General features: G+C 39.8%; 2 protein-coding genes across 6 annotated transcripts; one reads left to right on the forward strand and one right to left on the reverse strand.

The window, feature by feature from the left end:
- The first annotated feature begins 3140 nt into the window (after positions 1-3140).
- Positions 3141-16234, forward strand: perm1a (PPARGC1 and ESRR induced regulator, muscle 1a). 3 transcript variants are annotated; one of them, XM_026332464.2, is made up of 4 exons: positions 3141-3255; positions 3834-7673; positions 12740-12856; positions 13201-16234. In XM_026332464.2, exons 2-4 carry the CDS (start codon positions 3854-3856, stop codon positions 13305-13307), a joined length of 4044 nt encoding a protein of 1347 aa, XP_026188249.1. In that variant the 5' UTR covers positions 3141-3255; positions 3834-3853; the 3' UTR covers positions 13308-16234. The 3 variants fall into 3 exon arrangements, with proteins under 3 accessions (XP_026188249.1, XP_026188248.1, XP_026188250.1); XM_026332463.2 differs by having other exon boundaries at positions 3154-3255; positions 3712-7673; XM_026332465.2 differs by having other exon boundaries at positions 3173-3255; positions 3837-7673.
- On the reverse strand, positions 15165-27861 carry plekhn1 (pleckstrin homology domain containing, family N member 1). 3 transcript variants are annotated; one of them, XM_026332467.2, is made up of 16 exons: positions 27700-27861; positions 25834-25921; positions 25486-25647; positions 24274-24354; positions 23756-23846; positions 21952-22085; positions 21251-21400; positions 20020-20100; positions 19826-19901; positions 19510-19655; positions 19027-19179; positions 18058-18300; positions 17390-17545; positions 16614-16859; positions 16363-16423; positions 15165-15454 (listed from the first exon to the last, which is right to left on the reverse strand). In XM_026332467.2, the coding sequence occupies exons 1-16, from the start codon at positions 27771-27773 to the stop codon at positions 15270-15272; spliced, it is 2127 nt and encodes a 708-aa protein (XP_026188252.1). In that variant the 5' UTR covers positions 27774-27861; the 3' UTR covers positions 15165-15269. The 3 variants fall into 3 exon arrangements, with proteins under 3 accessions (XP_026188252.1, XP_026188254.1, XP_026188251.1); XM_026332469.2 differs by having other exon boundaries at positions 16614-16856; positions 25834-25924; XM_026332466.2 differs by having other exon boundaries at positions 25834-25924.

Below are 27861 nucleotides of genomic sequence, written 5' to 3' on the forward strand. Positions count from 1 at the left end.
GTTGTACCTGTAAGTTAGTACTTTTACTTAAAGGGAAGATTTGAATATTACCAGTTCCTTTTATAAATTATGGCATTACATTTCAACTATTCTTCTTAGACAAGACTGAAGCTTTATATGGTTTTTAATCGCCATCTTGTGGCCAACACGAAGCACTGCAGTTACCAAGGTCTCACGGGTAATAAACACCATGAGTACTCCGTTAGTGAAATTATTCTATTATTTCCAACTCTTGGAATAAACATGTGTATTTTGTGCGGTGTTACTTGTAAAATGTTCACTTTGACATGTCTGCAGGAGTAGCAGTAAAGCAATTTGTTGTTAGATGTACGGCGAAAGTCTCGGTACGGTAGCCTGGAGAATCACGCTCATTTTTAATGAAGGAGACGTTGACGTGACCCCCTTGACGCTGCTGTGCTGTCGGTGGCATTTCGTGGCGAGGAAAATAAAAACAGTAATGTTAGTTAGTCTGATTAAATATCAGCATTTTCAGTGTTTTTGCTTCAGGCTAAGACGTTTTAAGGTGGGGTTGGTAGCCCTCACTTGTTAGCAACAGCTACATTCATGTCACAGCTAGTTAACCACCAGGTTCTCTGGGTGATAACTAATTAAACCCAGGTCATTTAAAAGAGTTGCTAGTTGCCATTGTTCTGAAGGTGCCTCTATAATCCCCTAACTGGCCGAAAAACTTAGCGTTAGTCCACAAAATGATGAAAGAAGATTTTGAAACTCTTTTACCGAAGTTGCGACAGTTTGCCACCGAGCCGCCATCTTTGCTCTGGGTTTTATCACGTGGGCTAAACAGGTAAAGTTTATTGTTTCTACAGACAAATTTTCATCCTGAACAGCCAAACAGTCTCTGCGGATTCTGAAATATCCCGCGGTAAATGTTTTTTGTCTAATTAACATTTAGATAAATCAATGGTTTTCTTTGTGAAAACATTATAAGCCAATTCACAAGGGCCAGCATAAACCACTACAAGGTAATCACTACTACCTGAGTCACTAATGGTCACTAATGCATTTTAAACAGTCTAGTTTTTAATCATTACTCTGTCCTTTACACCTATATACTGTGTAGTATAACCATTTTCTTTTTTCATTGTCTCACTAAGTGTTTTGTAAAGGATCTACATCAACCTGTGTGGTATTTGTAAATTAGCCAAAGAGCCTGTATGGAGTCCACAAACATTCAAAATAGGAATCAATGTCTACTGTTCTTTGTTTTTCAATCCTTTATGTTGCCATAATTAAAACTTTGCAGCCCTGTGTGAAACAAAAGATGCCACCAACCAAGGATGCTTGGTAACTGGACCATACATACTCTCTGTTTAAACACCATGTCACTGAGCTGGTGCTGAATGTGCCTGTTTACTGGGCTTTGTTTAATTCATGCTGAATTGCAAGAGCTGACATGGCAAACAATTAGGGTGAAATTCTGTTGCATTAGCCGCTGTGAAACAGCCCAAACAGATTCCAATCTTAACTCCAAGAACTGACATATAAGAGCCTAATCCTGTTGATGGAAACAGAATCCCAACCGCGTCAAAACGGCCCACTGCCCCAGGTGCTGTAGCCACGCAAGCCCTGGCTCGTCTCCCTTTATCACAGCTGATGAATTGGGAGACCCCTTCTGGGCAGACAGCCCAGGCTGTGGTTTCGCCAATTAGAGGGTTTGTTTTCTCATAAATATCAATAGTGATGAAAATTAGCCAAGTAAAGGCTGTAGTTACAGCCTGTGAAAATGTAAGATGCAAATTTTAAATGCAGAGTGACACTGTGATGGGAAATCTAGTGTGTCTTTGTAGATGCAAGTTATCCCAGTTTCATTTTTTTAGTTCTGTGAAACTTTTGCTGAGAAGAACCCACCAAACACTTTAACAGCAGTTTTGACAAGCAATAGTATAAAAGATGTTTGTTCTAAATTCCAAGTGAGACCACATCATTAATAAATACATTCAGCTGCAATTAAGGTACATTAGGCGTCTGCTAAGTACAGTTTAACAGCTGATAATGAGATAAGAACTGATGGCTCATCTTGATAAGAGTCTGTGACATTTCAACCACAAGGATGGCCCTTAATCACATTGTCCTTACTAAGTCTTACTGGTAGCTATAAACAAAGCCCTCCTCAGATAAGCCATTTTATCTAACGGTGGTAGATTTTAGCTGAAAATAAACCATGGTTTTAGCCTGACATCTGTGCCATCCTTTCAGGTAACACGAGTATGTACAATAAACCTTTTAAATTTAACATAAAATTTTAATAATTATATAATGCAGATCAGCAAGTGATAGATTCACCTAAAAGTTTTAACTGTCAAAAACCAAGCACGTATGGGAGAGGAGAAGATCAGAAATATATCAAGGCAACAAGTCGGAAACCAAGTTGCCACATCACCATTATTGCTTATTGGACTTCCAGGCGAGTTAGGATGTCACAAAATCAGCCTGTATATAAATTATTAAAAATGTCCTAAATTTTAAGTAAAAAAAATGTTGCTCTTTGTCCAGACAAATTTGAAAACTGCTTAAAACACTGCATAGTAGTAGAACCCCTTTTTTTGTTTGTTAGATGAATATGTTTTTTTTTTCTTTTTTTCTGCTGTTCAAATTTAAATGAGTGACATAAGCTTCAAATGTTGCAGCTCCAGTGTCTTCGCCTGTGTCCCTGGCTCTTCTGCAGCATCTGGAAAATTTCATGGGAAACATTCAGATCAACTGTCGCTCCATGACATCACACTAGTGAGGTATCACCTGACTCACACACACCTCTCATGACCCCCATGTTTGCTGACCCCAACAGACCCACAACAGCTGCCAGGGACATTACTGTAGGTACATTTCAGTTTTGAGTTATTTGATTAAATATCATGATATTGCATTAACAAAATGGCCTAAAACAAATATTAGTATTGCATAGATCCACTTTTAATACATATTGTAGCAAGCATTTCTCAAATAAAACAATGTAAAAAATATTGTGCAACCAGTTTTGCAGTTTGCTAGTGTAGAGTCTATTTAAAGTTGTGAAACATTATGCCTCTGTTGGGGATTGCTGTATTACGTGTGTTACGTGATCAGAAGCACCGCTCTATATTTATCAAATCATGGGGCTTGTGGCGCTGCATGCTTGTGCAAAAAAAGAAAAAAAAAAAAAAACGCCTACCAGAGGACATACAACATGGTGCTGAGACTCCAGACTTCCTAGACCTTCACCTCCTGCAGACCGGAATCACATTTGACACCTGACAGGTAGGAAACCTGAACAGATGTTCATACACAGACAGCTAGAAGTGTAGACAAACCTAATTATCATACATTTATATATTATAATTTATTTAATTGGTGATTAAAGAGTTTTAACTTACTGGCTAGTTTTCAGTTGCAGTCCTCTAGAGATTTCTATTACATCATAGTACATTAGATCACATTGATATCTTTTATAGCATTACCTTTTTGTTTTTTGATTGTGCTGCTAATTGTATGTACAATTAAATTCAGCATGTCTGTGTGTGTTTTCTTTAAATTGTATAAATACCTTTATTAATCTGTTAACAATCTTATGACAGTTTAGCATTTGGTATCCGTGATTATAGTAATTATTTGGTATTTTATTATGAGAAGATTTAATTATGATCTTAAAATTACCTGAAAGAAACATAAATACATTTAACAGTTACAGTTTTTCTGTTTTGCTTGGTTTTGCAGGTTATATTGCACCCGCTAAGTCAAAATGGAAGATTTTGAATACAGTGTGGAGATCTGTGAACGTGACTGGGAGTGTTTCTTTGCAGAGTGTGAGGAATGTAACCTGCTTCCTCCTTCATTAGCAGGTGTGGATGACTCAGGGATGAGTGACATTGATGATAGAGGGCCCATGCTTGCTAAGAGGGTTCAGAAAGGCGACCCAGCAGCAGGCTTTTCAGAGGTGGACCACCCGAGTGATGGCCCCCCAGATTGTAAGGGCTCTCCTGTGGAGCATTACCTCAACAAACATGGCATCAGTGGAATGGAAAGTGTCCTTTCAGGCAGTGAGGAGGATATACACCTGCAGTCTGTGAATATATTCTTTGAAAGGCTGAAAAATCTTACAGATGCTGATAAACATGCTGAGCCAAACCAAGTGAGAGATGGAAAAACCAGAGAGGCAATACAAGAAAAGGAGCCGTGTACTGATGAGCAACAAGCCAGCATGAGCACGTTTCCAACAAACATCCCCAAGTTAAATTCTTTTCCTGCCAATAGTCACGCAGCAGTTGGCAAACGGACCATGAAACCTGTCGACACCATCCGCAAAATAAATACAATAGAAAAAGTCACCCCTGGTTTCAACATTTCTCCTGAACCTGGTGCCAGTAGCTCAAAGCTCAAGACTAACAAATCTGCTTACCCTGAAACAGAGTTATTCGTCAAGGAGGAAGCCTTCTCAGAAACCAGAGTGAAAACAGCAACACCAGGGAATCAGTTTCATGACTCACTGCTTCACTGCTCAGAAACAGCACCTCACGCGGACAAGATGGTGGAGGTGGAAATTGGCACATATCTAGGCGATATTAAGCAGGAAGATAAGTTAAGTCAGTTAACACTCAGTAGAAAGTGTAGTGGTGATTTGTCAAGTAATCTAGAAATGGGGACAAATGTTAATTGGAAGGAACAACAAAACCCTAAAATTATGCAGTCCAGCACATCAACCATAAATGAAACAAGAAGTCAGGAATTGTCTCCATCTGTCTCAATCAAAAGGAAGAGGAGAAAGAAAAGACGACTCAGCGCTGAGCCATTTGAGAGTGGTCATGTATATGAGAGGCAGGCTTTAGGGAAGCAGTGGACTCAGGACTCAGAAGAGGAACAGAATACATGGAGAGGAGGAACAGACCTGTGTTTATCCAAGGATATCAATTTATCTTACTCACCTGAACCACAAAAAAATGTCATGTCTTCTTTATATTCAGTCACAAGCAATCACCCAGTGAGAAATTCTGCTGAGGAGATAAAGGTAAATGAATTTTCTCACTCTGTTCCTCCATGTGGCAGTCAATACCCACATTTATCAGAGAGCATAGTTAAACAGGGAAGATATAGAACAGCCAGCATGGCTGAAAATAAAGTAACTCACAATAGTCATTCAGTAGCCATGTTGAGTACAACTGATGTCACTTTAACGTCACCATCACACAGCAGTGGTAAGGTGCAAACAGATTTGCAACCATGCATGAAGTTAGACATAGAAGAAGTAAGTAGACTTAATAAATGTCCTTGTTTGCCTCTTTCACTTACTGCTAGTCTAAATGGTAAATCAGATAAATTAGATATGGCCAGAGAAACACCAAAGAGTGAAAGGAAGGATACTCTTTTAGGGAGTTTGCAGCAGTCTAATAAAGCGAATCATCCTATTATTGATTGTGAAAATGAACAAAATGGAAAATTTTGTACAGCAGAGGTCAAATCAATAACTGCCTGTACTTTGCCAAATGCAGAGTCAAATGATCCTGTTGTGGATTTCAGCCAAAATGACAAACTATCTGCTGCTAAGTCAGTCCTGGCTGTAAAGACTGGAAATTATGGCAGAGACAGCCACGTGTTGTGTCAAAGAGAGCTTGAGTCCCAACAACAGCTGGAAATTGACAGTCAGGACACAGACCAATATAACTCTACACTGGGAAAGACTCACCTTTCCCTTACTGCAACTGGTATGAACAGTCAAAACGCAGATCCCCAGCAATTCAAAACCAGAGCCGGTACATTCTTAGATGAGGTTTCCAGCAAAAAATCTGCCAGATTAACATCAGGTAGTATTAACTCATTGTCTAAAAGTCCCTCCAATTTAGATGTGAATAATACAATACAAGAAACAGAACATTCTCTGGAGGTTCAGACTTTATCCAAAACTGATAATCTCACAGCAAAAAACATAACAGTTGTGAAAGCTCAATTAGAGCCATCCCAAATGATGGCTTTTCATAGTGGGAATCCTTGCAAATCTATTGAAATTAATCTAACAGGCTGCAGTCACAGTATGTCCATGTCTGAAGACTTACTAACGTGTCCATCTCCAGATATTACACCGGTATCATCCTGCTGTACTTTGGACACAGGATCTGTCATGTCACTCTCAAATGAAAATATGACAGACATCTCAGGCAGTTTTTGTTCACCCAATGGTCAAAATGAGCCTGAAGGCAATGGAGAAAAGACAACAGTAATCCTGTCAAAACATGAGGAGGAGGATGATGCATTTGTGCCTAAAAACCAGACCATATCAAGTGACTTGCCTGAATCAAAATGTGAGTTATTGGGTGGAGCAGAAGATGTCATTGTAGCATCCAAAGCTGAATGTGAACCTAAAACGGCACTGGATTCAAAACCTTCATTGTTTACCATGTCATCTTTTTGGAGTGAGATGGAGAAGCTGACAATAAATGATATTCTGGGTTTACGAATGCTCAACCACTCTGCTTCACCCAGCCCCCTCATACCTATACAGGAAAATGACGAGACTGACATGTTTGCTATGACTGATTCAGGTTTTTTTACGCAACTGGATGAGCCCAAGCAAACAAATGAGTACATGTTGAGTGTTCCTGAATCTGTACAGTCAAGTTTAGCTTCTGTTATGGCACTTGATTCTTTCTCTTCCAGAAGTGTCATGTGGGAGAATGAACCTGTCTCAGGGAACCGAGGTGCTGATATTTACCCTGGCAATATGATGTTAACAGCTGTGAATGACATTTCTCAACCAGTCCTCTCTGAAAGTGCTCAGAAGGGCTTCAGAAAGATTTCCAAAAATGTAAGTGTTCACAATCTACATGCCTTGGAATCTGAGTCTTCCAGCTCCACATCGAAAGACCAATCTTTACCAAGCTTAAACAAAAAAGAATTAGAAACAGAGTATTTTCCTAATGAACACATGCCTAAGGAAGACAATAACGTTGAGTCTTTACCCTGCTCTTTGTTAGACAGCTACCAAACCTCTTTCCTGGATGCTGTTCAATACCTCTTTGGTGGGAAGCAGTCCATTCCCAGACAGCCATCTACAGATGACATAACCACCATCTCTATTGAAGGAGAGTCTGTGCCTGAAACCTATGATCATTTTTTCTCAGAGTTTGACACAGAAAGCTTCTTCTCCTCTCTTGTCACAGAAGAAGTTCAGACCAAAGACGAGCTGGTTCCCATCTTTTCCTGTTCTCGTTCAGCTAATAAAAATTTTCAGTTCCCTGAAGCTTATGATTTTTTTTTTGCGTCCTCCTCTTCAGATGATTCTTCTGTCGAATCTGATGAAGATGATAACAGGGAGCCCATGAAAGTGGTGACCAGGTTCAGCCGTAAGAAAAGTGCATCTCAGATTAATACAGATATGTATGAGAATTTCTTTACAGATAATGACCTCGGCCAGAATTTCTTCTGGAAAGCAACATTCTCCTTCAGGAATACAAATGTTACTTCATCTACAGTTCAGAAGCAGACTGTTTCAAACTCTCTGGCTCTTGTACCCGTGAAGCAAAGTGGCAGAGCTTTTCAACGAACACTTAGTTCCAGGAATATTCTGGGAAATCAAGACATATTGTTTCCTGATCCACTTCTCTGCAACCTGGAGGACAGAATCTCTAGACAACTAGCACAGCAGCCTTTCAGAAATGAGGACTTACAGACAGCAGTTTCCAATCCAAGTAAGTCTTAATTTCTCCAAATGATATGTCATTGATGATGAGCATTAGATTTATCTGCTGTTAAGGTCATTGTACAGGGTGGGCCATTTATATGGATACACCTTAATAAAATGGGAATGGTTGGTGATATTAACGTCCTGTTTGTGGCACATTAGTATATGTGAGGGGGCAAACTTTTCAAGATGGGTGGTGACCATGGTGGCCATTTGGAAGTCGGCCATCTTGGATCCAACTTTTGTTTTTTCAATAGGAAGAGGGTCATGTGACACATCAAACTTATTGGGAATTTCACAAGAAAAACAATGGTGTGCTTGGTTTTAACGTAACTTCCTATTGAAAAAACAAAAAGTTGGATCCAAGATGGCCGACTTCCAAATGGCCACCATGGTCACCACCCATCTTGAAAAGTTTGCCCCCTCACATATACTAATGTGCCACAAACAGGACATTAATATCACCAACCATTCCCATTTTATTAAGGTGTATCCATATAAATGGCCCACCCTGTAGATTAATATACAATAGGAAAACAAGTATGAAAATTAATTCTTCTGCAGTTAAATTGGAAATAATTTCACCCCATTGTGAGTGGTTTGGTGAAATTATTCAGATGTATTCAGAAAAATGTAATAGCTCATCACAACACAGAGCTGTGAGTGTGTTTTTATACATAGTTCAATACTACACTCAATACTATTCTACACTACATTCAGAGCACAAATGCAACCACAGGGGGGCACAATTCAGTGTCTTCATGTGCTGGTCCCAAGTCTGGGTAAATGCAGAGGGTTGTGTCAGGAAGGGCATCCAAATTTCAGCCAAATCAAACATGCGAATCACAAATACGACTTCCATACCGGATCGGTCGTGGCCCGGGTTAACAACGACCGCCACTTGTGCTGTTGACCTACAGGGTGCCAGTGGAAATTGGACTACTGTTGGTTGAAGAAGGAGAGGAGGAAGGCGTGTTCATAGGCAAAGAGAGAAGAGGAAGGGCAGGAGTGTAGGGACTTTGAATGTAGGGACTTTTTCAGAGAAAACTAGAGTTGGCTGATATGATGGAAAGAAGAAAGGTGGATATCTTGTGTGTTCAGGAGTCCAGGTGGAAAGGTAGCAAGGCATATAGATTAGGAGCAGGGTTCAAGCTGTTTTATCATGGTATGGATGGAAAGAGGAATGGAGTAGGAGTTATCCTGAAGGAGGATTTTGCTAGGAATGTTCTGGAGGTGAAGAGAGTGTCAGATAGGGTGATGAGTCTGAAGCTGAAGTTGAAGGTGTGATGTTGAATGTTGTCAGTGGTTATGCCCCACAGGTAGGATGTGAGTTAGAAGAGAAGGAGAAATTCTGGAGGGAGATGGATGAGGTGATTCAGGGTATCCCTAGTGGTGAGAGAGTGGTGATTGGGGCAGACTTCAACGGACATGTTGGTGAGGGAAACAGAGGTGACGAGGAAGTGATGGGTAAGTTTAGTATGCAGGACAGGAATGCAGAAGGACAGATGGTGGTAGACTTCGCAAAAAGGATGGAAATGGATGTAGTGAACACATTTTTCCAGAAAAGGGAGGAGTATAGGGTGACATATAAGAGTGGAGGCAGGAGCACACAAGTTGATTACATCTCGTGCAGATGTTTCAACCTGAAAGAGATCAGTGACTGCAAAGTAGTGGTTGGGGAGGGTGTAGCATAGGTGTACAGCATAGGATGGTGGTGTGTAGGATGACTGGTGGTGAGGAAGATGAAGAGGACAAGGGCAGAGCAGAGGACCAAGTGGTGGAAGTTGAAAAAGGAAGAGTGTTGTGTGGCTTTCAGGGAGGAGCTGAAATAGGCTCTGGGAGGTCAGGAGGTTCTCCCAGATGACTGGACAGCTACAACTAAAGTGATCAGGGAGACAGGTAGGAGGGTACTTGGTGTGTCATCTGGAAAGTGGAAAGCAGATAAGGAGACTTGGTGGTGGAATGAGGAAGTTCAGGAGTGTGTTAAGAGGAAAAGGTTAGCTAAGAAGAAGTGGGACACAGAGGACAGAAGAGAACAGACAGGAGTACAGGGGGATGCAGCGTAAGGTGAAGGTAGAGGTGGCAAAGGCCAAACAAAGGGCATATGAGGATTTGTATGATAGGTTGGACACTAAGGAGGGAGAGGTGAATTTGTACAGGTTGGCGAGGCAAAGAGACAGAGATGGGAAGGATGTACAGCAGGTTAGGGTGTGGATGGAAAGAGGAATGAAGTAGGAGTTATCCTGAAAGAGGATTTTGCTAGGAATGTTCTGGAGGTGTTGACAGGTGCCATAAGTGTGATGGAAAGATAGAATGAATACTTTGAAGAGTTGATGAATGAGGCAAATGTCAGAGAGCACAGAGTAGAAGAGGTGACTGTTGTGGAGCAGGAAGTAGCAAAGATAAATAAGGATGAAGTGAGGAATGCATTGAAGAGGATGAAGAGTGGAAAGGCAGTTGTTCCTGACGACATACCTGTGAAGTTATGGAAGTGTTTAGGAGAGGTGGCAGTAGAGTTTTTGACTGGGCTACTTAACAAGATCTTGGAGAGTGAGAGGATGCCTGAGGAATGGAGGAGAAGTGTACTGGTGTCCATCTTTAAGAACAAGGGAGACGTGCAGAGTTGTGGTAACTACAGAGGAATAAAGCTGATGAATCACACAATGAAGTTATGGGAAAGAGTAGTGGAGGCTAGGCTGAGGTCAGAAGTGAGTATTCGTGAGCAGCAGTATGGTTTCATGCCAAGAAAGAGTACCACAGATGCAATATTTGCTTTGAGAATGCTGATGGAGAAGTACAAAAAAGGCCAGAAGGAGCTGCATTGTGTCTTTGTAGATTTGGGAAAAGTATATGACAGGGTGCTGAGAGAGGAGCTGTGGTTTTGCATAAGGAAGTTTGGAGTGGCAGAGAAGTATGTTCGAGTGGTGCAGGACATGTATGAGAATGCAAGGAAAGGTGTACAAGACAGTAGTGAGAGCAGCAATGTTGTATGGTTTAGAGACAGTGGCACTGAGAAAAAGACAGGAGGCAGAGCTGGAGGTAGCAGAGATGAAGATGTTGAGGTTCTCTCTGGGAGTGACGAGGATGGATACGATCAGGAACGAGTACATCAGGCTCATGTTAGATGTTTTGGAGAAAAAGACAGGGAAGTCAGATTGAGATGGTTTGCACATGTTCAGAGGAGGGACAGTGAACACATTGGTAAAAGGATGCTGAGGTTTAGAGAGGCCAGGAAGGAGGCCTAGAGGAAGCCCAAAGAGGAGGTTCTTGGATGTAGTAAAGGAGGACATGAGGATAGTTGGTGTGGGTGTGGAGGATACAGAGGATAGAGTTAAATGGAGGCAGATGATTCGCTGTGGCGACCCCTGAAGGCAGCAGCAAAAAGGAGAAGAAGAAGACTACATTCAGAGCACAGCATCAATTCCCAAGTAATCAGCTACAGAAAACATTCTCCACTGAAGAAAATTCTGTTCTTGATATCTGTGATCATTTTTTGACACAGAAAGCTCACAGAGGTTTAGGCCAAAGATATGCTGGCTTCTATCTTTTCCTATGCTTATTAATAGAAATGTACTGTTCCCTGACACTTAGAATTATTAGGCTTCTGCTAATTAAAACCTACATGATTGTTCATGTGGGGCAGCACGGTGGCTGAGTGGTTAGCACTGTTCCCTCACAGCAAGAAGGTTGTTGGTTCGCAACCCGGCCTTTCTGTGTGGAATTTGCATGTTCTCCCTGTGCCAGGTTCTCCGGTTTCCTTCCACAGTCCAAGAACATGCATGTTAGGTTGATTGGTGACTCTAAATTGCCCATAGGAGTGAGTGTGAGTGTGTATGGTTGTTTGTCTCTGTGTGTCTATATTTGGCCCTGTGATGGACTGGTGACCTGTCCAGGATGTACCCCCACCCGAAAGAGAGCTGGGATAGGCTCCAGGAGATCCCCGTGACCCTGGTTAAGGAATAAGCGGGTATAAAAAATGGATGGATGATTGTTCATGTTTTTAAAACAAACAATTGTCAGGAATATATTGGGTAAAGCAGAAGGGACAAACTGGTTAAAGGTTAACAGTACAGTCACTAAAATTCAAAATATGAGGTTTTTGGACCTACTATCATTCTCAATTTAATTAAAGGGGAAAGCACTGTTTTTATACATCACCATTCTATTAGCAGGTTTTTGTGAGTACAACAGAATAGATGAGAAAAAAGTACTTTCCCTCAGGAGCTGGTGATGCCTGTTAACTTGAATCATGTGATGTCACTTGAATTAGAATTGGATGAGTGAAAATCAGTAGTCTTCAGGTGATGCTGACTGTTTTCATGAAAGCACAGCTTAGTTCAGTTCTTTATTCATGTTTTAGGCTGAACACTAGACCAACTGAAACTAAAGACGCTACTGGTCTGTCACAAAACTAAAGCTGATAGTGGTGACTCTTTTTAAAGTCAAGCCTTTACACTGTTGGATTTATTGCTCCTCTTTCTGCTAAGCTCTTTTCGTTGTGCTCACGTTGGCAGCTGTAGCATTAGATATGTCAGCTGTTACAGTCCTGACCGGGACGGACTCTCTTATATCACAGTACACAGAGTACACAGCAAGCATGTAGTGGTGAAAGTCAAGAGGAATGGCTGTACGTGATAAGTTGACTTCCCTTAATGAATGACCTCTCTAAGCTGCTACTACAGTACCCTGTCTGTGAAGGAAGTTTTCATGTATATGTAAATCCCAATGCTTAAGCATCTAATGAGCATTCATTAAAAAGTGACTCATAACCTGTTAAATATAGCACCTAAGGTAATATTCAGCACTAATTCACTAAGATTATCTGGAAGACAAAGTGAAAGTTTCATTTATCCGTCACGTAAAGCAGACTTGTATATTTGCAAAACTGAAATTTGTGCAGTCAGTGGGATTTGACTGGGTCAAAAGTCCCAACATAGTATTAGGTGTTGTTCAGACACCAGCTGGACTGCTCTGTGGATCTGAACGTTCATGGTTGTTGTCATCTTGTGTATTGCATTTGTGTGAACAACTAAATAATCCACAACATTTTTTATATTATTGCTATCTTTGAAGGTTTGGATCCCTCCCTCCTACCTCTCAGACAATCAGATATGTGTCTGGTTTGTATCGCGTTTGCTTCATGGGTACTGAAGACTGCAAACCCACAAGTTGGAGATGCATGGAAGGCTGGTATGTATGTAAATACATATAGCATTGGTGTACTTTAATATCACAGAATATCTACATTTTGATGTTTAAAAATCAATTTAAGGCTAAAATGTCAAAGGATGTGCTTATGTGTGTTTCTATGTTACATTTCATTTCAACCTCTGTTTAAATGTTATAACTCTAAACATTAGTGGTATTCAGAGGCTGTAACATCTGTTCTCTTAATATTTATTAAGGTAAAACCAGCAAAGTACCCAAAGTACTTCAGGAACAGCAGAGCTTTCAGGAATGAATACATTTAAAATTGAACTGGAAAGTTTCATGAGTAATATGGTGAGTCACATTTCATTTGTGTTTTCTCACAGTTCTGTTGGCCAATGTAAGTGCTCTGTCAGCCATTCGATACCTGCGTAAGTATGTCAAGAGGGAGACAGCAGCCACTGAGAAGAAATTGCATCACTCCGCCTTCTGATTCTCAATCTCACTGCCTCTTAATACATAATGATTAAAATTTTTCATTTTGCCAAGAACAACAAATATGAGCTGCAGAACTTGAGAAATGTGACAATTGTTGGATGCATTGCTGCATATTTGTGCTACGTATTTGCACTATCATTTCTTCAATTTTATGTTTCCCTGTAAAATGGAAAAGCAAACTGTTTTTGCTTCTTGCTGTGTTAATTTGGCTAACGTTTCAACTCTCTAATGTCTGGAAGCATTCATAGGAAATATGAAACAGCCAAAGGCCAGGTGAGATGTATATTTATGTAAAGGAGGTTTTAGACAGGTGTTAGACATTTGTAATTAAGGTTTCAGTATGTACTGAAGGAAGATTAGAAGCAGGTTTACTAAGAGCTGTATAGAGTTAAGATGCTAGCTACATGTGATAAGAGGATTAAATTGCGGCACTAAGAGAATTAGGATGGTGCTGCCTGTTTGTTTTCATCACCTCACTTTTATGTAGCTGATGATTAAATGCGAAGAGACTGTGTCAAATAATTCTAGTAAAGATAATAGAAAATATTTTACAACTTTCATGAAGTGTCAATGGTTCAGGGGACTATAATCTATGCCAGTAGCAATATGTTTTGTGATTGATATTTATTTTCATGATAGTTTATAGATGTACAATATTTTGTCATATAAATTTCACTGTGAGATGTTTTTCAGTTCAGCTCACGCAAGCAACAATTATGAGTTATGTGTTGCATCTGTTATTTCTTAAGCACTCAAGACATAAAGATGAAACTTTTCAAACACTAGGTGGCGACAAAAGCTCATGTAAGAACCTCATTTAATCGTCACTGCTGTGAGCTGCACTTATCAAGTAATCTACACTTTATTTTCTGTGAATTCAATTTAGAATATTAATTCAGGCAGGCTCCAGCAGATCCCCGTGACCCTGGTTAAGGAATAAGCGGGTATAGATAATGGATGGATGGATGGATATTAATTCAGGCATTATTAGATAATATTATGCTTATCTAAATTATTCAGAGAAGACTCTTTTCCTCCCCAGTTGGCAGAATTGTAATAGGCTTAAGCAAAAACACACATGGTGTACAGCATTCACGAGGGATGTTTGTTTCATTGGTTTGTCATGTCCAAATATAAATGTGACAATTGTTTGATTTGTCGCTCACATTTCTCAGTAGTTTGTAGTTTAAAACGGCAGGTCCTTTATACTGTATTTAGTGTAGACACAACAGATATAAGAATATCATTAGAATAAGACTAAATAGAGATCATCTTGCTGATTTGTGTTTTTTCTGGTTTTATTTACAAATATAAATAAACACTTCAAATAAATGTAAAAAGGAAGCCACACGGGTATCAGTATTCTGCAGCAGTGATAGTAACATTACCAACCTTCAGTGGCAGGCAGTGAAAGTCTCATCTATCTGGTTTTTCAATGTATTATAATAAAATAATAAATATACAAAATTTACACAAAAAATATACATCCTTTACCAAAACAAGACCTGAAGGAATGCTTATTACAGCTTTAAGTAGAAAGAAAAAAAAAAAAAGCTAATAGAATATGAAACGATAAACTGGATCTAAACAGGATCTTACAAAATTCGGAGATATAAAAAAACCGGAAGTTCTTGCACTACATATTAAAACATTAGTGCAAGTAAATGATACAAATTAAATCTAAATGTACATTTATCTATTCAATGCTACCTTTCAAATAACTGAAGGCAGTCTCGTCAGTTTTATAATGTTTTGCTTTTTTCCTGTTCTCCATACCTGCACTTATTGTTCAGCTGCTTGACTGGCCAGCATCTAATGATGCAGTTCATGGGATATTTTTTGGTTCACACTGTATGCAGAAAAATGAACACAAGCTGTGCTAGTTGACTTTTATTATCCCCTGATAGAGATCTGTTGTTTGCACACGTCCAGACGGGTGCTGAGCTATTGTTTTGTTTTATGACCATCTTTGTTGGGTTGCCATGGCACCAAGGCCTCTGGCCCCATAGTCTAATCCCGTCCAGTCTGTTGAAATTCCAGACATTGGCTGAATCATTCCATTATCGCAGTCGTACTCCCAAATGTTGTCATAGTCCATTTCCTGGTCATCTGGTTCTGTGGGTTCTAGGTACGAATGGTGATCTATAGGAGTGTGAGAAGATTCCCAGGAGTTAAGTTTCAAATAATGAAAGACAAAACCTCAGTTTGGCTGAATAAACTTGAATGGTATCACCAAAATACGAATGGTGTGATTGGCCTTGTCCTAACATGTAATGTTAATGTAAAACTGGTAGTGTAACATGCCACTACTACCCCACCCTCATTTGTTATTTATGCTCTCTATCTTATAGTACTGAAACATGCAACAGATACAACACTTGGTCATACTACATTTAAGAACCAAGTAAATTCTACTCTTGTTTTCATATGTAATAAATAAAAGCCTGCAGATACATGTGTGCCCAGTTGTGTGCTCTCTGGTACAGTTCAGGAGTAAATCCTTTCTGTGGAATGATGGTGTTATGCACTGGGCTTCCCCCAAATGAAATATCTGCACAAATGGCAGATAGAGCCATTTCATTTCATTGAAATTTCATTGGCATGTTTGTTACTTTGAGTTCACTTTCAGTTCTAAAGCCTCTTTCCCTCTACCTGGTGATAGACGCAAGTGATCAGTCAGTACAAAGTGTTTATTTTAAGTTGTAATGGAGCGTGAGCAATGTTCTGTATCTTTAGTGGTATTCAGGAAGGGGTCAAACAATTTTGACCTTCATAATTAACTTGTGAGGAATATGATGCTCCAGTCATATGCCTGTGATTTGAGTTGTTTGTTCAAGATATATTAATGGCCATTAAATGAAAATAAGAATTCTTTCTTGTTTGACAAAATGAGAAATTTTAACTAAATGGCTTTCTTGTCAAGACTTGAAACATATTGTGGTTTATTATAAACTGAAGATAAGTCACTTGCATACTCAAGACACTTGCATACAGTACATACATCAAGGAATGATTAGTCAGATTTACAATTGCATGCCTTCGGTTCTTACCTGATGAGTAATTGTAATGCATTTGAGAGGTATTGCTCACAAAGTTCGATGGGAGGAGCATCTGTCAACAAATGTGGGAACAAAAGAGTGTCATAGTTGATAACAGGAAGTAACTAACATTCTCATGTTTCCTGAAATATCTGGTTTAGCTGTGACATCTGTTCAAATATCATATGCATTGCTGATGCACTTTAACTAAGCATCCCAGAAACTGGAGTATTGAGGGATATGAGTGTCTCCATATTTCTCACCTGCTCTTGCAGTTGGCCAGGTGTAGGGAGCAGCTTTAGCCTTGATACAGCCTCGGCTCTTTGCTCTGCTTGACTTTGAGGAGTTTCCATCTCCTGACCCAGAGCCCGTCCCTGGGAATTTGTCAGGACTAAGCTTCTCCTACAACGCTTGCTCATGGGAGGAGTATGGAGTTGAAAGGAGGAGGGTAGGAACTCAGAGCCCTGCTGTTGGTTGTGGTGGTGCTGAATCGGTTCTTGCCAGCTCTGCTGTTAAAGAACAGAGGGTGACATGTAAGAGTAGGGCAGCTGTTAGCATGTAACAAGAATTTACATAATTTACTCAAATATGTATTTTGTCAGAATGGGTAGGAATCCATTAAACACATTCTTTAAAAGAATTCTTGTCTATAATCATGTAATCATGATACTACCTCAACATAACTGGTTTGAGTAATTAAACAATTAGTTGAATTTAGCAATGATGACTTTTAATGAATTATAAAAAAAGCAGTAATGACTACCACTCTGACCAAAGCATGACATAGGAAATAAACGTGACTTTAAAATGGAAATTTGCATAGACATATACAGTACATTATAATGGTATAAAGCTATACTCATTTGGCAATTAGCTAGATTATGCAGAACTCCTGATTAAAGAACTACTGGTTGTTGCCAAGCCTCTGCATTGATAGCACTTTATATTTCTAGTTTGTGTATGTCTGCCTGCGCTAAATTGTATCAGAGAGGCTGTGCAAGTGTAAACTGAAACTCTGAACCCAGTATCATAAACTTACCACTGGCCTGGCCTCGTCCAGGGAATAGATTTCAGGGCTGCAAGGCTCATCGTAGAGGGGTGACAAGGGTTGACGAGGGGCACACATGTCTGAGTGGCGTTGGGGGGCATTTAGGGAGTAGTTCAAGGATGTCTGAGGTGTGCTCCAGCTTTTAGACTGATCATAAAAGATGCAGACAGAAATCGGATTTAGTTTACAAATCCAAAAGATGAATGGAAACTCAATTGCCAATTTTCCCTCACTTGCCACATGTCTTTTCTGTCACATTTTTCAGGTTCACAGAAGGCAATCACATAAACCACACTTTTATTGGATTTACGATCAGGTACTGGTGTAACAACACTCTGCAGTCAGCTGTCTGTGTGAATAAAAACTATAATCTTTACTGCCATAGTATTGTAAGTACACCCGATAAATATAGCAAATCTTTTGTGGTTGTTGATTTAGATTTTGATTATGAACTATCGAGTAGATTGAGCTTTCAATCTCAATTCTGCACAAATGCCAACATTACCCCATTTGTTAACACCTATGTATCATGATCCTTGCAGCCAAATGCTTGTGTCTATTTCATGTCTATTTTAGTTTCTGCACACATGATATGTAAAATAAGTCCGCAGTCTCAAGGGGAATATCCAGCTATCAAGTTAGATGCCACACTGAATTACCTTGACAAGTGGAGCTTTCTCTAGGTGCCGTGGGCTGGCACGATGCACAGCAGAATAAGGTGTGCTGTAGATCTGAGACTGCTCTGAACTCTCTGTTGGCTGCAGATAGGAGCTGCGCTGGGGGGAAGAATACCACAGTGACAAAGGTGGTATGTCACGCTCAGGCCTGGTGTGGGAAGACACACTGTTGGTTCTGCTGCCCAGGCGGGCAGTCTCAGTTGAGGAGGGGCGGCTGGAGCTGTACTGTAAGAACAACAAACACAAACAGGGCAAACGTCAAATCAAGAGTTTTCGGTCTATGACATTGACAGCATCAAATCAATTTCATCCCAGTAAAGCAGTTATCAATTACCCTATCTACAGAAGGTAGTTTCATTATATATATATTTTTTTCTTATTAGTAAACACACTCATCTACAAAAAGGTCTCCATCAATTAACTGGGTGAATGGTGGTTCCGGGTCACATCGTCATACATGATCTGGGCACTAAACCCTCTCTACTTTAAGATAATTGGATGGACAGTCAGCCTACATATCCTTCCTATTGGGCAGCTTTGGCCAAATGTCCTGATAATGCAGAGTGCTGCAGTTCTTTGTAAGGAGTCTGAAGTTATTAAGCAAAGTTTTCAGTGCTGAATCAGCTTTTATGGGGAGTTTTTTATGGTTGGATGTTGTTTTGGGAAAGATTACTGACTTTAGGTTGATTTTTTTTTTTTTTTTACTGCAGTGCAAAGGACTACCACCCGCACTTGATGTAAGCACTTTGGTCTCTCATTTAATAATTAACTTTATAAGAAGGTGTTCCTGCTCAGCTCCACCAAAACAAATATACATTTTTTTAGTCATGTGCAGCTCACAGTACCACATTTATATCTAGGCAGACATTTTATTCTTGGTGTGTTTGCTTCAGCTGATTAGTTCAAGATTATCTGAACCTGAGAAGCAGCACAAGCACAAAGCTGACTTACACAGTAGGGTTCAGAGTATCCTGGAGAGAGAGGATTGTCTTCTTGAATCGGTAATTGAAGGTTGTAGGGCACTTGTCCATTCAGTGATTGGTTGAAATTTAGGGACTCATTTCGACCTTGGCTGTTTCTACTCCATCTGTCAGATGGTGTAGCCTAGAGAAAACAGGACAAGAAAAATTATATTATACAGTGCAATGAACATATTTGACTAAGAGCAAATGATCAAATCTGACACATCTTTTGTCTTTTTCAAACTTCTGTTGGATTTTCTTAGAAACAGAGGTAGATCTCGTTTTTAAGCCCCTTCATACTTGCGCTGACTGATAATTTATAAAAGAGGTAGGGCCATGTTATTTGTTCATGAACTCTCTCCACCCGCTGGGTTCCAAACCCAGGTGGAGCTTGTTATGGATCATCAGCAGCTATGTAGAATCATTTTTGTAATTTTTTTTGCCTCGTGAAAGGATGGAGCGCACACCTTACCTCTCTCTGTGTTGGGGTGTAGATGATGTCATACACAGGGGGTGGGGGACTAAGAACTGGCACATCAGCAATTTTGAAATGCTGAATCCATTCGCAAAACTCAGCTCTGTCCAGACATGACACCACGATGGGATTGATCAGCTTTCCTGGGAAGAGAAAAGAGATGGGACAAAGCCTGTCATTTGGTCGAGTCACTCACTGGAATGTGCTATCGTCAGACTGTCATTCACTGGGGATAAAAAGGCAGCTCATTCATGGAGGGCTACACTCTGTGACGTTGTAGTAGGACAGCAGCTCACTGATTAAGTGTATTTACCTTCGATCATAAACGTGTTGGGTTTAACATCTTGGCAGGGTGTGGTCACGGTAATCATGTTGAGTGGAAGTTTCCCCTGCAATAATACAAACACAGCTCGTTTCACGGACATACTGTCAGTGGAAATACTGTTTGCACAAAGCTCAGAATATGATTAATAAGAAGAATTTTAAGATCAGTGAAGTCAGTGGTACCTTGTAGAAGAGCCCATCATTCTCCTCTGATAGGATAATCAGTGTTGCTGGATACATCACTAGTAGTCTTTCACTTTGTTCCTACGAACAGAAGAGTATATTGTCTCGTGAGGTTAATTAAATACAAGTGGAGGGAAAAAAATAGGAATACAAAAAGAATAGAATTAGTAGTTCAAATCCAGAGAATAGAAGAGCTTCTAAGTGATTGTTGTATAGTTACAGTTGTTAGTATTATAACATTTTCAGTTATTATTCACAGTTATTGAACTTGGACAAATATTGCAGTGGGGGTTCATAGTTATTATGTGTCATATTCCAGTACTAGGACAGTGTTTATTTTTATCCTTGGGCAGTATACTAGTAACACTTATATACAATACCACTTCAAAATTTAGCTTAGTTTTAATGTATTCATCTCTGGAGTTTTTTTATGGTTCAAGAAAGATATGCACCGAGTGCTTTCTTCTGAAGGTACAAAAATAAGCCAGTTATTACGCCTGTGTGAAGAGGCAACTGTGAGCAAACATTAAATCTTTGAAAGCACAGTTTAAGTGCCAGTAAGAGCTTAAGTCAAACCAGTTAGTAAGGGCATTTAAAGGTGTGGAAGCGTTTATGTTTCCTCTCCCGCTTGGAGGGTGTGTCTAGACAGACAGCTGACATTCCAGCTGTGAGGTGAGTCGAGTCACCACGTGAGCCAGGCAAATGCCTCTCTCACACCCAAACCCTAAATCTCCCACACTTCAATAGGGCTCAAACTATTTCTCACAGTAAATTATTTGCAGATATCCATGCAACCTGTGATTTGCATTGGCTGTGTGAATCTGTATCAGTGTTATTTACTTGTACTCATGTTGTATTTGGTTAGAAAGGAGTTGTGTATTGTTTTTGACTTGATTGTAGGTATCAGACACTGTATTACACCTTGACAGGAAATAAAGGGTTACTATGTATTTGTAGGAAAAATGCCATTTTCTAAAATATGTGCTCCATGTGTTTCCTTTACTCCCTATATTGTTGTGATAATGTGTGTGTTGCGCAATTTGAAAATGAAGTAAGTCACATGGATTTAGATGTGACGTTATCCATCATCTGAAAAATTCCCAGAGTTTAAAAACATGTATGACCAGTTGCAGTCTGCACATTTGATATAAGGGCAACAGCAGAGATGGTGTGTTTTACTTCAGTGTGACTGGTAATAGTGGCTCACTCTTGATAAACAATGCTGTCATACCTGACAGGGCAGGTGCTGCAGTCGGACTTTAGTCACATAGGTGATGGGGCCCAGGCTGTCCCGCTGAGAGCCCTCCCACTCAAAGATGGGCTCTCTGTTGATTGAGTTCCTCAGCTCCTCTCTGTCCCCGGGAGCCTCATCCTTGTTGAGCTACAGCAGACAGCATGACAGAAAACGGAGAGAGTCATCAAGATCAATATAGACGGAGCTCTGCCCTTAAGCAATTTTAAACATGTTAATGTGGCTTTTTTCTTGTAATGTTAGTCATGTTTGTTCACAGAAAGTCTCCCAAGCTAAGGCTTATAAAACGTACAGTCAGTTCAGTTATTTTCTTTTGTTGTGACACATCTCGTGTGTTTCATCAGCTATTTCTCCACCTGTGGGTGTGGAGTCAGCCCTTTAACCCTGTGCAGATGTGAGGGTTAGTTTAATGTAGGATATGATGCAGTCGAGGCCACTCCCCTAGTATCCAGGCCTCAGGGAGAGCCAGCAATGACCTACTTGACTCACCAATTCTTAATGCTTATACACATCCTGTCTGATCAGAAGTGGTGGAAGCCAAAGCATTGTCTTGGCTAAAAAAAAAAATGACCATCTTTGTTTGAATTAGGGGGGAGGAAAGTGGATGTTAACTATTGCTGCAGTACCAGACCAAGTTTTTATGTAGTCTAGAAGCAAGGTGGCAGTGTTATTGAACTTACTTTGACTCTGGTGTAGTTTTCAGGTGCAATTGCAGTGCCTCCATTGGCCTCAATATTTTCTCTGAGCAGGCCAAACCATAGGTCCATTTCTTCTTGGTTGGCACAGTAGACAATGATGGAATTAATGCTGACACCTGCAGAGTGCAAAGGTCACGAGGTCAAAAAAAAGGAAAGTGTTACTCAGGCTTCTCTTTCTGCCATGGTGAATCATTACTTGTTCCATTACTTGTCAAGAACAAGTCAGGCAATAAACACAATAAATATTACCATGTGTTCCAGGCAATAAACCACATGTAAGACCTACTGTGGAAGATCCCCTGACCTTCTTCATTTGGCATTTAATCTTAATTTTATCTAATCATAGCAGACTCCCTCCCACATACTGCTTATCCAGGAGGAATGAGCAGGACCTGGGATGAAAAGAGCTGAAATCTCCCTGCATCTACCAGTCCTACACATACCAGAGATAACCAGCACAGATTCCAGCCCATGGCTTTGTACTGTAATTGTCTGGAACCATGGCCTGCTGACTGCTCCTTAATAAGCAGCTACTATGAACTCAGCTCTTGGCTTTCTTTTCATTCCAGCTCTTAATTGCAGACCTTGCCTATAGCATGGTTATGTTTTCCACAAAGCAAAACAAGTGATGTGACAAATTTTGGGACTGAAAGCACATAATCAGACTTTCTCTCTATTAGACTTTTAGTCAGTTTACAGAGGTCATTAACTGTTGTTAATGAAATTAATTATTAATGCAAATAATAGTGTGATACAAGTGAACCATCCCATAAGATAAATAAAAGTTCACCCTGATCAATTGATCAGTTTTTCTTAGACTGATGAAGCCACCTGGATGGGTGGTGAAACGTTTCGGCCTTAAAACTGAATGTCCAGTTGCCATGACTCAGACTTTAGACAACTTCCCCTGAGTCTTCACAGACCCTGATCAATGACATTTCTAGTACAATATGACAAAGAATGTCCATATTTTGTGATGTTTCATATTTCATTAAGATAGTAACATAAACATAGAAATCTTATGCTCCTCATGACTTTTTCTCATTTTAATAATTTTTACATTTTTACACACTTTATCCAGGTTAAGGGCCAAAGCCTATAGTTTTTAATTTCTTTTCTACTTTGTTAATATCAGATAGCTTTATTCCTTCAGAGTTCATAAGCTAAATGGGATTTTTGCCAGTCGTTAACCTAGGCAGCTTTTGAAATGTGGCATGGATTATATGCAGTAACAAGACTAAGAGCGGTAGCTGGGCTTTTCTGCGTGTCAGCTGGCCTGACTGAAGTGCACCTGTTGTCTAACAAGCAAGGCCATGAGGCTGGTTTGGACCCCTGACCAAGGGTGAAGAGGGCCCAGCTCTAGTTAGTCTTCGGGTTGAGTGGAGGTTAAGAGGGTTGCTGCACCTTTGAATCATTGGAATGTGACAGCATAGAAAATGCTGCAGCTTGAAAATAGTATGTGGCTTCTTGCTGATGTTTTAAGTGAGGAGAATTTTTACTTTGATCCATAACTGTTAAGAAGGACAGACATGGCAGACCACCACCAGATTGATATAAATATGAGCCAAAGACCAAGATTCTCACTGCAGTCCTAGTTTATCATCCGTCTTCCTTTTTTGAAGTGTGAAGTTATTCACTGACTTGTTAACATCCTGCTGGATTAGTCTGAATTTAGTCTGATTAGCTAAATTCAACACAACCAATAAAACTCAAAACAGGGGATTATAACATTCCAGTGCTCAGTCCCAACAACTACTTATTTCCTTTCTAGTGTAGTTGAACTTACCATTTATTTGAAAAGTGAATTCTTGGGGTTGGCTGTGGTTGCAATTCTGCTGCAAGTTGCAGATGTTTAGTTCTTTCAATGGAAGAGTTCCCTGAAAACAAATAAACAAAAAGTTATTTTAGGCATTACTTATCAAAAACATTCTCTGCAATATTTATCTTGTTTTATGCTCTAGTTGGTTACTGTAATAACCATAACCGTGACACTGAATTAAGCCTTGTAAAGTAATAATGTATTCTGATTAATATTGCACACATATGTTTAACAAGCTGCAAGGATGATTGACTGCTCATGCTTTCTCAGACAACTGAGAAAGCATAATCATATTTTCTGTTTACTAATAAACTCTTGGTTGACAGGAAATGTGATGCAAAGGTACAATGACATAAAACTCTAGCCCGCTGCGATATCAAAACTATAGAAAGTCAATACTGAGACATTAGTTTCTTGTGAGGAACCAAGGTTTTGAAGCAAGACAGGATCTTGCCTGAGAAAATAAAGAAAATAAATAAACTCACTTGGTAGGTCAGTCCAGTTGTGTTGTTTGATACAAAATGAAGGTGTGTCTGGAAGAGATCCAGGTAGCAATCATGTACATCCTACAAAGATAGTAAGTGGAGTTGTAAGGTGAGAGAGTTGTAGAAATACAATGTTGATAAATTGAGTCTTGACAGAGAATTAATGATTTGCAGAAACTATAATAATTGCATTACATTGCTGTCAAAATTCAAGGGTTAGGTTCAATCAAACAGAAACTAGCACTTAGCTCTTACAAAGAAGACTGATAAAATCCACTGGTTTAGTGGTGATGAAATGAAACCTTGCAAGCGTGCAGCCACATGTGTAGAAGCCCATGTTTTACTAAGATGTTGGTCTCAGATCAGTAAAGTGTCCTATTGCACAGCCTAATAAGTCTCACCACCACAATCTTGATTTTGTTTTTTTAAGTCTATGTCAAGGGGAGTGTGTGATTCTTTATTTCTTATTAAAACATGTTCTTGTATCACCTTCTGATTCATGGAGCACCTACAGGAAGAGTGATTTATTAGGTGTGACAAGGATTCTCAGAGAGGATTTTCAGTGACCGCAAAGTGTAATTTAAAGTTGTCTCTTTTTGCAGTCCTCTATCTTTATTGGTTCACGTATAGCAACAGTTGTCAACAGTTATGTAATTCATGCTTCCTTCGTGGTATTATTCTAATACAGTGTGTTCCTTTGTCAGCATGACGGCATTACTTCAACCAATCTTTTCTTTGTGGTTTTCGTAGAGCTGTTGTGTCACAGCTCTGACAAATTTCAGTTCCCATAGCGGGGAGCCGGCATGTTCTCTATCAGTTTCTGGGATCAGAGGAACTTTCTACCCTGAGGTTTTCTTTCTGAGATGTTTCACAACTGAAGCAGAAGTGAGCATGCCTAAACACAGGCTGCAGTCCACTTTGTGGATTATTCACATCCAGCCACCACATCAGTGCTTAAAGTGAGTTTCAGTGTGTTTGGTGGCTGCAGAACAACATCTTGTTACTCTGTCTTTTTTTTTTTCCTGTTTTTTGTTTTGTTTTGTAGGAGTTTTACACCCACTGGATTCACATAGATGACAGGTATGATGTGTCATTGTATGTATGGTCATTGTTTAAGACTTCGTTAACCACAGTGAAGATTGTGCAGTCTTTGTTTTCTTTATAGTTGATTTCCTGATGTTACAACACAGTCAGTTATTGTGTTCCACTCACCTGGCAGTGGAGGAAGCGGAAGCGGACTTTGGAACTGTGAATCATCCGTCCGTAATTCTTCACATTGATGCTGCTCTTCTTCCAGCCATTGATGGGGTCGTAAGGAAACGGAGGATCCCATTTTATGTTGTCTATCCTCTCTAGATCTTTAGGGGACATTTCCTGCAACCAGTCATAATGTTAGTGAAGTTTAGACATGTTATGAATAAACCAGTTGAACCTGTTATTAAAATCAGTCAGTGAAATGGCAAAAACATTTCACACAAGATGGGATGTATGGTGGTTGGGTATACAGATCACTGAAATTCATGTTATTGCCATCTACCTCAAGCTAAAGAAGGTTCCTACCTTCCTGGGGGTCACAGTGCACAGGATATTGATGATACTGTTTGACTTCTCCTGTCCCTCTTGAGGATTCTTCTTGCGAAACAACCGACTGCTGCCCAAGAGAAACAAAACACTTGTTAGCACTTGCTCTCCAATGTTTGCCATCTATTGCATATTTGCTTTTCAGTTAATTTCCCAATGGCAGTGTCAACAAGGAATACCTTCTGTTTATGGGAGTTGTCAGATGGAGAGTTGACCTAAATATAAGACCTTCTTTTTCCAAGTATATCCAACAGTCCTTCAATAAGTGACTTATTCCATTCCTTTCCCCATTTTTTTTCCCATAGTAATCTAATTATGCACAAAATCTTGACCCACAAATGGAGTTCAGTTTTCCTAGCACTTTAATGACTTTGAATCATGGTTTGTCTCATGTCCTATAAATTAAACAGAACCCCTTCCTTGGTCCTCATTCCATCAATGACAGCCATTTAAATAAGAACAATCAGGACTTCTGTTTCTGATAGTGAGATATGCATAGGAAAATACGCATTCAATGTCCCTCTTTGTTTTGCATGATCCTCATCTGTTACCATTAGTGTCACATCTTTATAAGGAAACTCCCTCACTGCAATGATCAGACATGAAGACTACTTTTACAACCTCACCATGTAGTTTGTTTATCTGCACATTTGTGTTCTAGTGTGTTCAGTGCAACAATGTAATAATATTTTGTTTGCTTGGTGGAAATCAAGGTATGTCTAATCAGGAGGTCCATGTCCAGTCATTGATTTGATGTTCAGTTAATGATGGTATTTCAGTGAGTGGTGCCATTTAAATTTTATTCAGAGAGAGAAAAAAATTGAAGAGGCATTGATGCAATCTGTACTTTCACATTGAAAGAGGACTGTAGATAATAGACAGGTAGAGTGGATTTACATGCCCAGCATTCCCCAACTCACTCCTGTGGCATTCATCGCCACTCACTCGCCTTCTCTGAGGGAAATACCTGAACCTCGCCTGATTCGCCAAAACAAAGAATTAGTAGGGTACACAAAGGAAACAGAACACTGAATGTATTGTTCATGCTGAACCATCAGTCTAACTTAAAACTAAAAAGTTTTATCAGTGTTCAAGCTGGAGCTGTTGGGTTTTGAAACCTGATGTTTTTAGGATTGCCCTGTCTCTATTTTTTATTTAAAAGCCAAGAACTACATGGTACGTTCAAGAAGACCAAAACCCTGAATCATCATATGGAACATGGCAGGAGACTGGAGCAGAAGCTAATTAGAATCAGATGTGGTGGTCCATAAGAGAGGGTTGTACTAAATGTAACATGCCCAGGCATATAATCCTAAAGCATTAAAGAAAACCAGATAGAAAACCAAGTATAGACCATTAATGTCAGACATTGCCTGTATTCATGTTTAAAGCCTTCCGGTCAGTTCACTACAAACTATTAACTAATATGTCAGGAGTCATAAACCAGATCATTTAATAACTGTAATTGCCAACATGTGGTCATAATCTTAATGAATAGGGGTCAGGTCCTGATTTTGGAGGGAAACCAGATTCACTGACAGCTGGCAGATCATTTTCTCAGAAATGCAATGATGGGCAAATGGTAACTGGATCATTGAAACTGTTTGCCAGACGGGCACCAGTCAAGCGTGACTCCGGGACTCTCCTGTATTGCAATATGATTCTGACCCTGCCCTCACAACATCACAACCTCCATCTAACCCCACTGCTTAAACCCTGAGAAATACCAAGAATTCCTTCCCACTTAAATTCAGAGCCTAAAATAACAAACAGCAGTGTTCTGTGTAGAGCAAACACACTAACAGAGGTACAGTAAGAATACTCAGACAATGAAATAGTTCTTACCTGTTTCTGCGTATGAAACTCTTGCTGGAGAATCTGAAGTTATGTTGGGGGACACATGACATACTGCTCCCCATGCTGCTATGCTGCTCTGTGGGAATTTGTAGACAAACTGTACTCCAGTGATGGATGAGTGTAATCCTTGAGTGCAGCGTGCTCCCTGCT

Source organism: Mastacembelus armatus, chromosome 7, assembly GCF_900324485.2.
Source record: "Mastacembelus armatus chromosome 7, fMasArm1.2, whole genome shotgun sequence".
Lineage (NCBI taxonomy): Eukaryota > Metazoa > Chordata > Actinopteri > Synbranchiformes > Mastacembelidae > Mastacembelus > Mastacembelus armatus.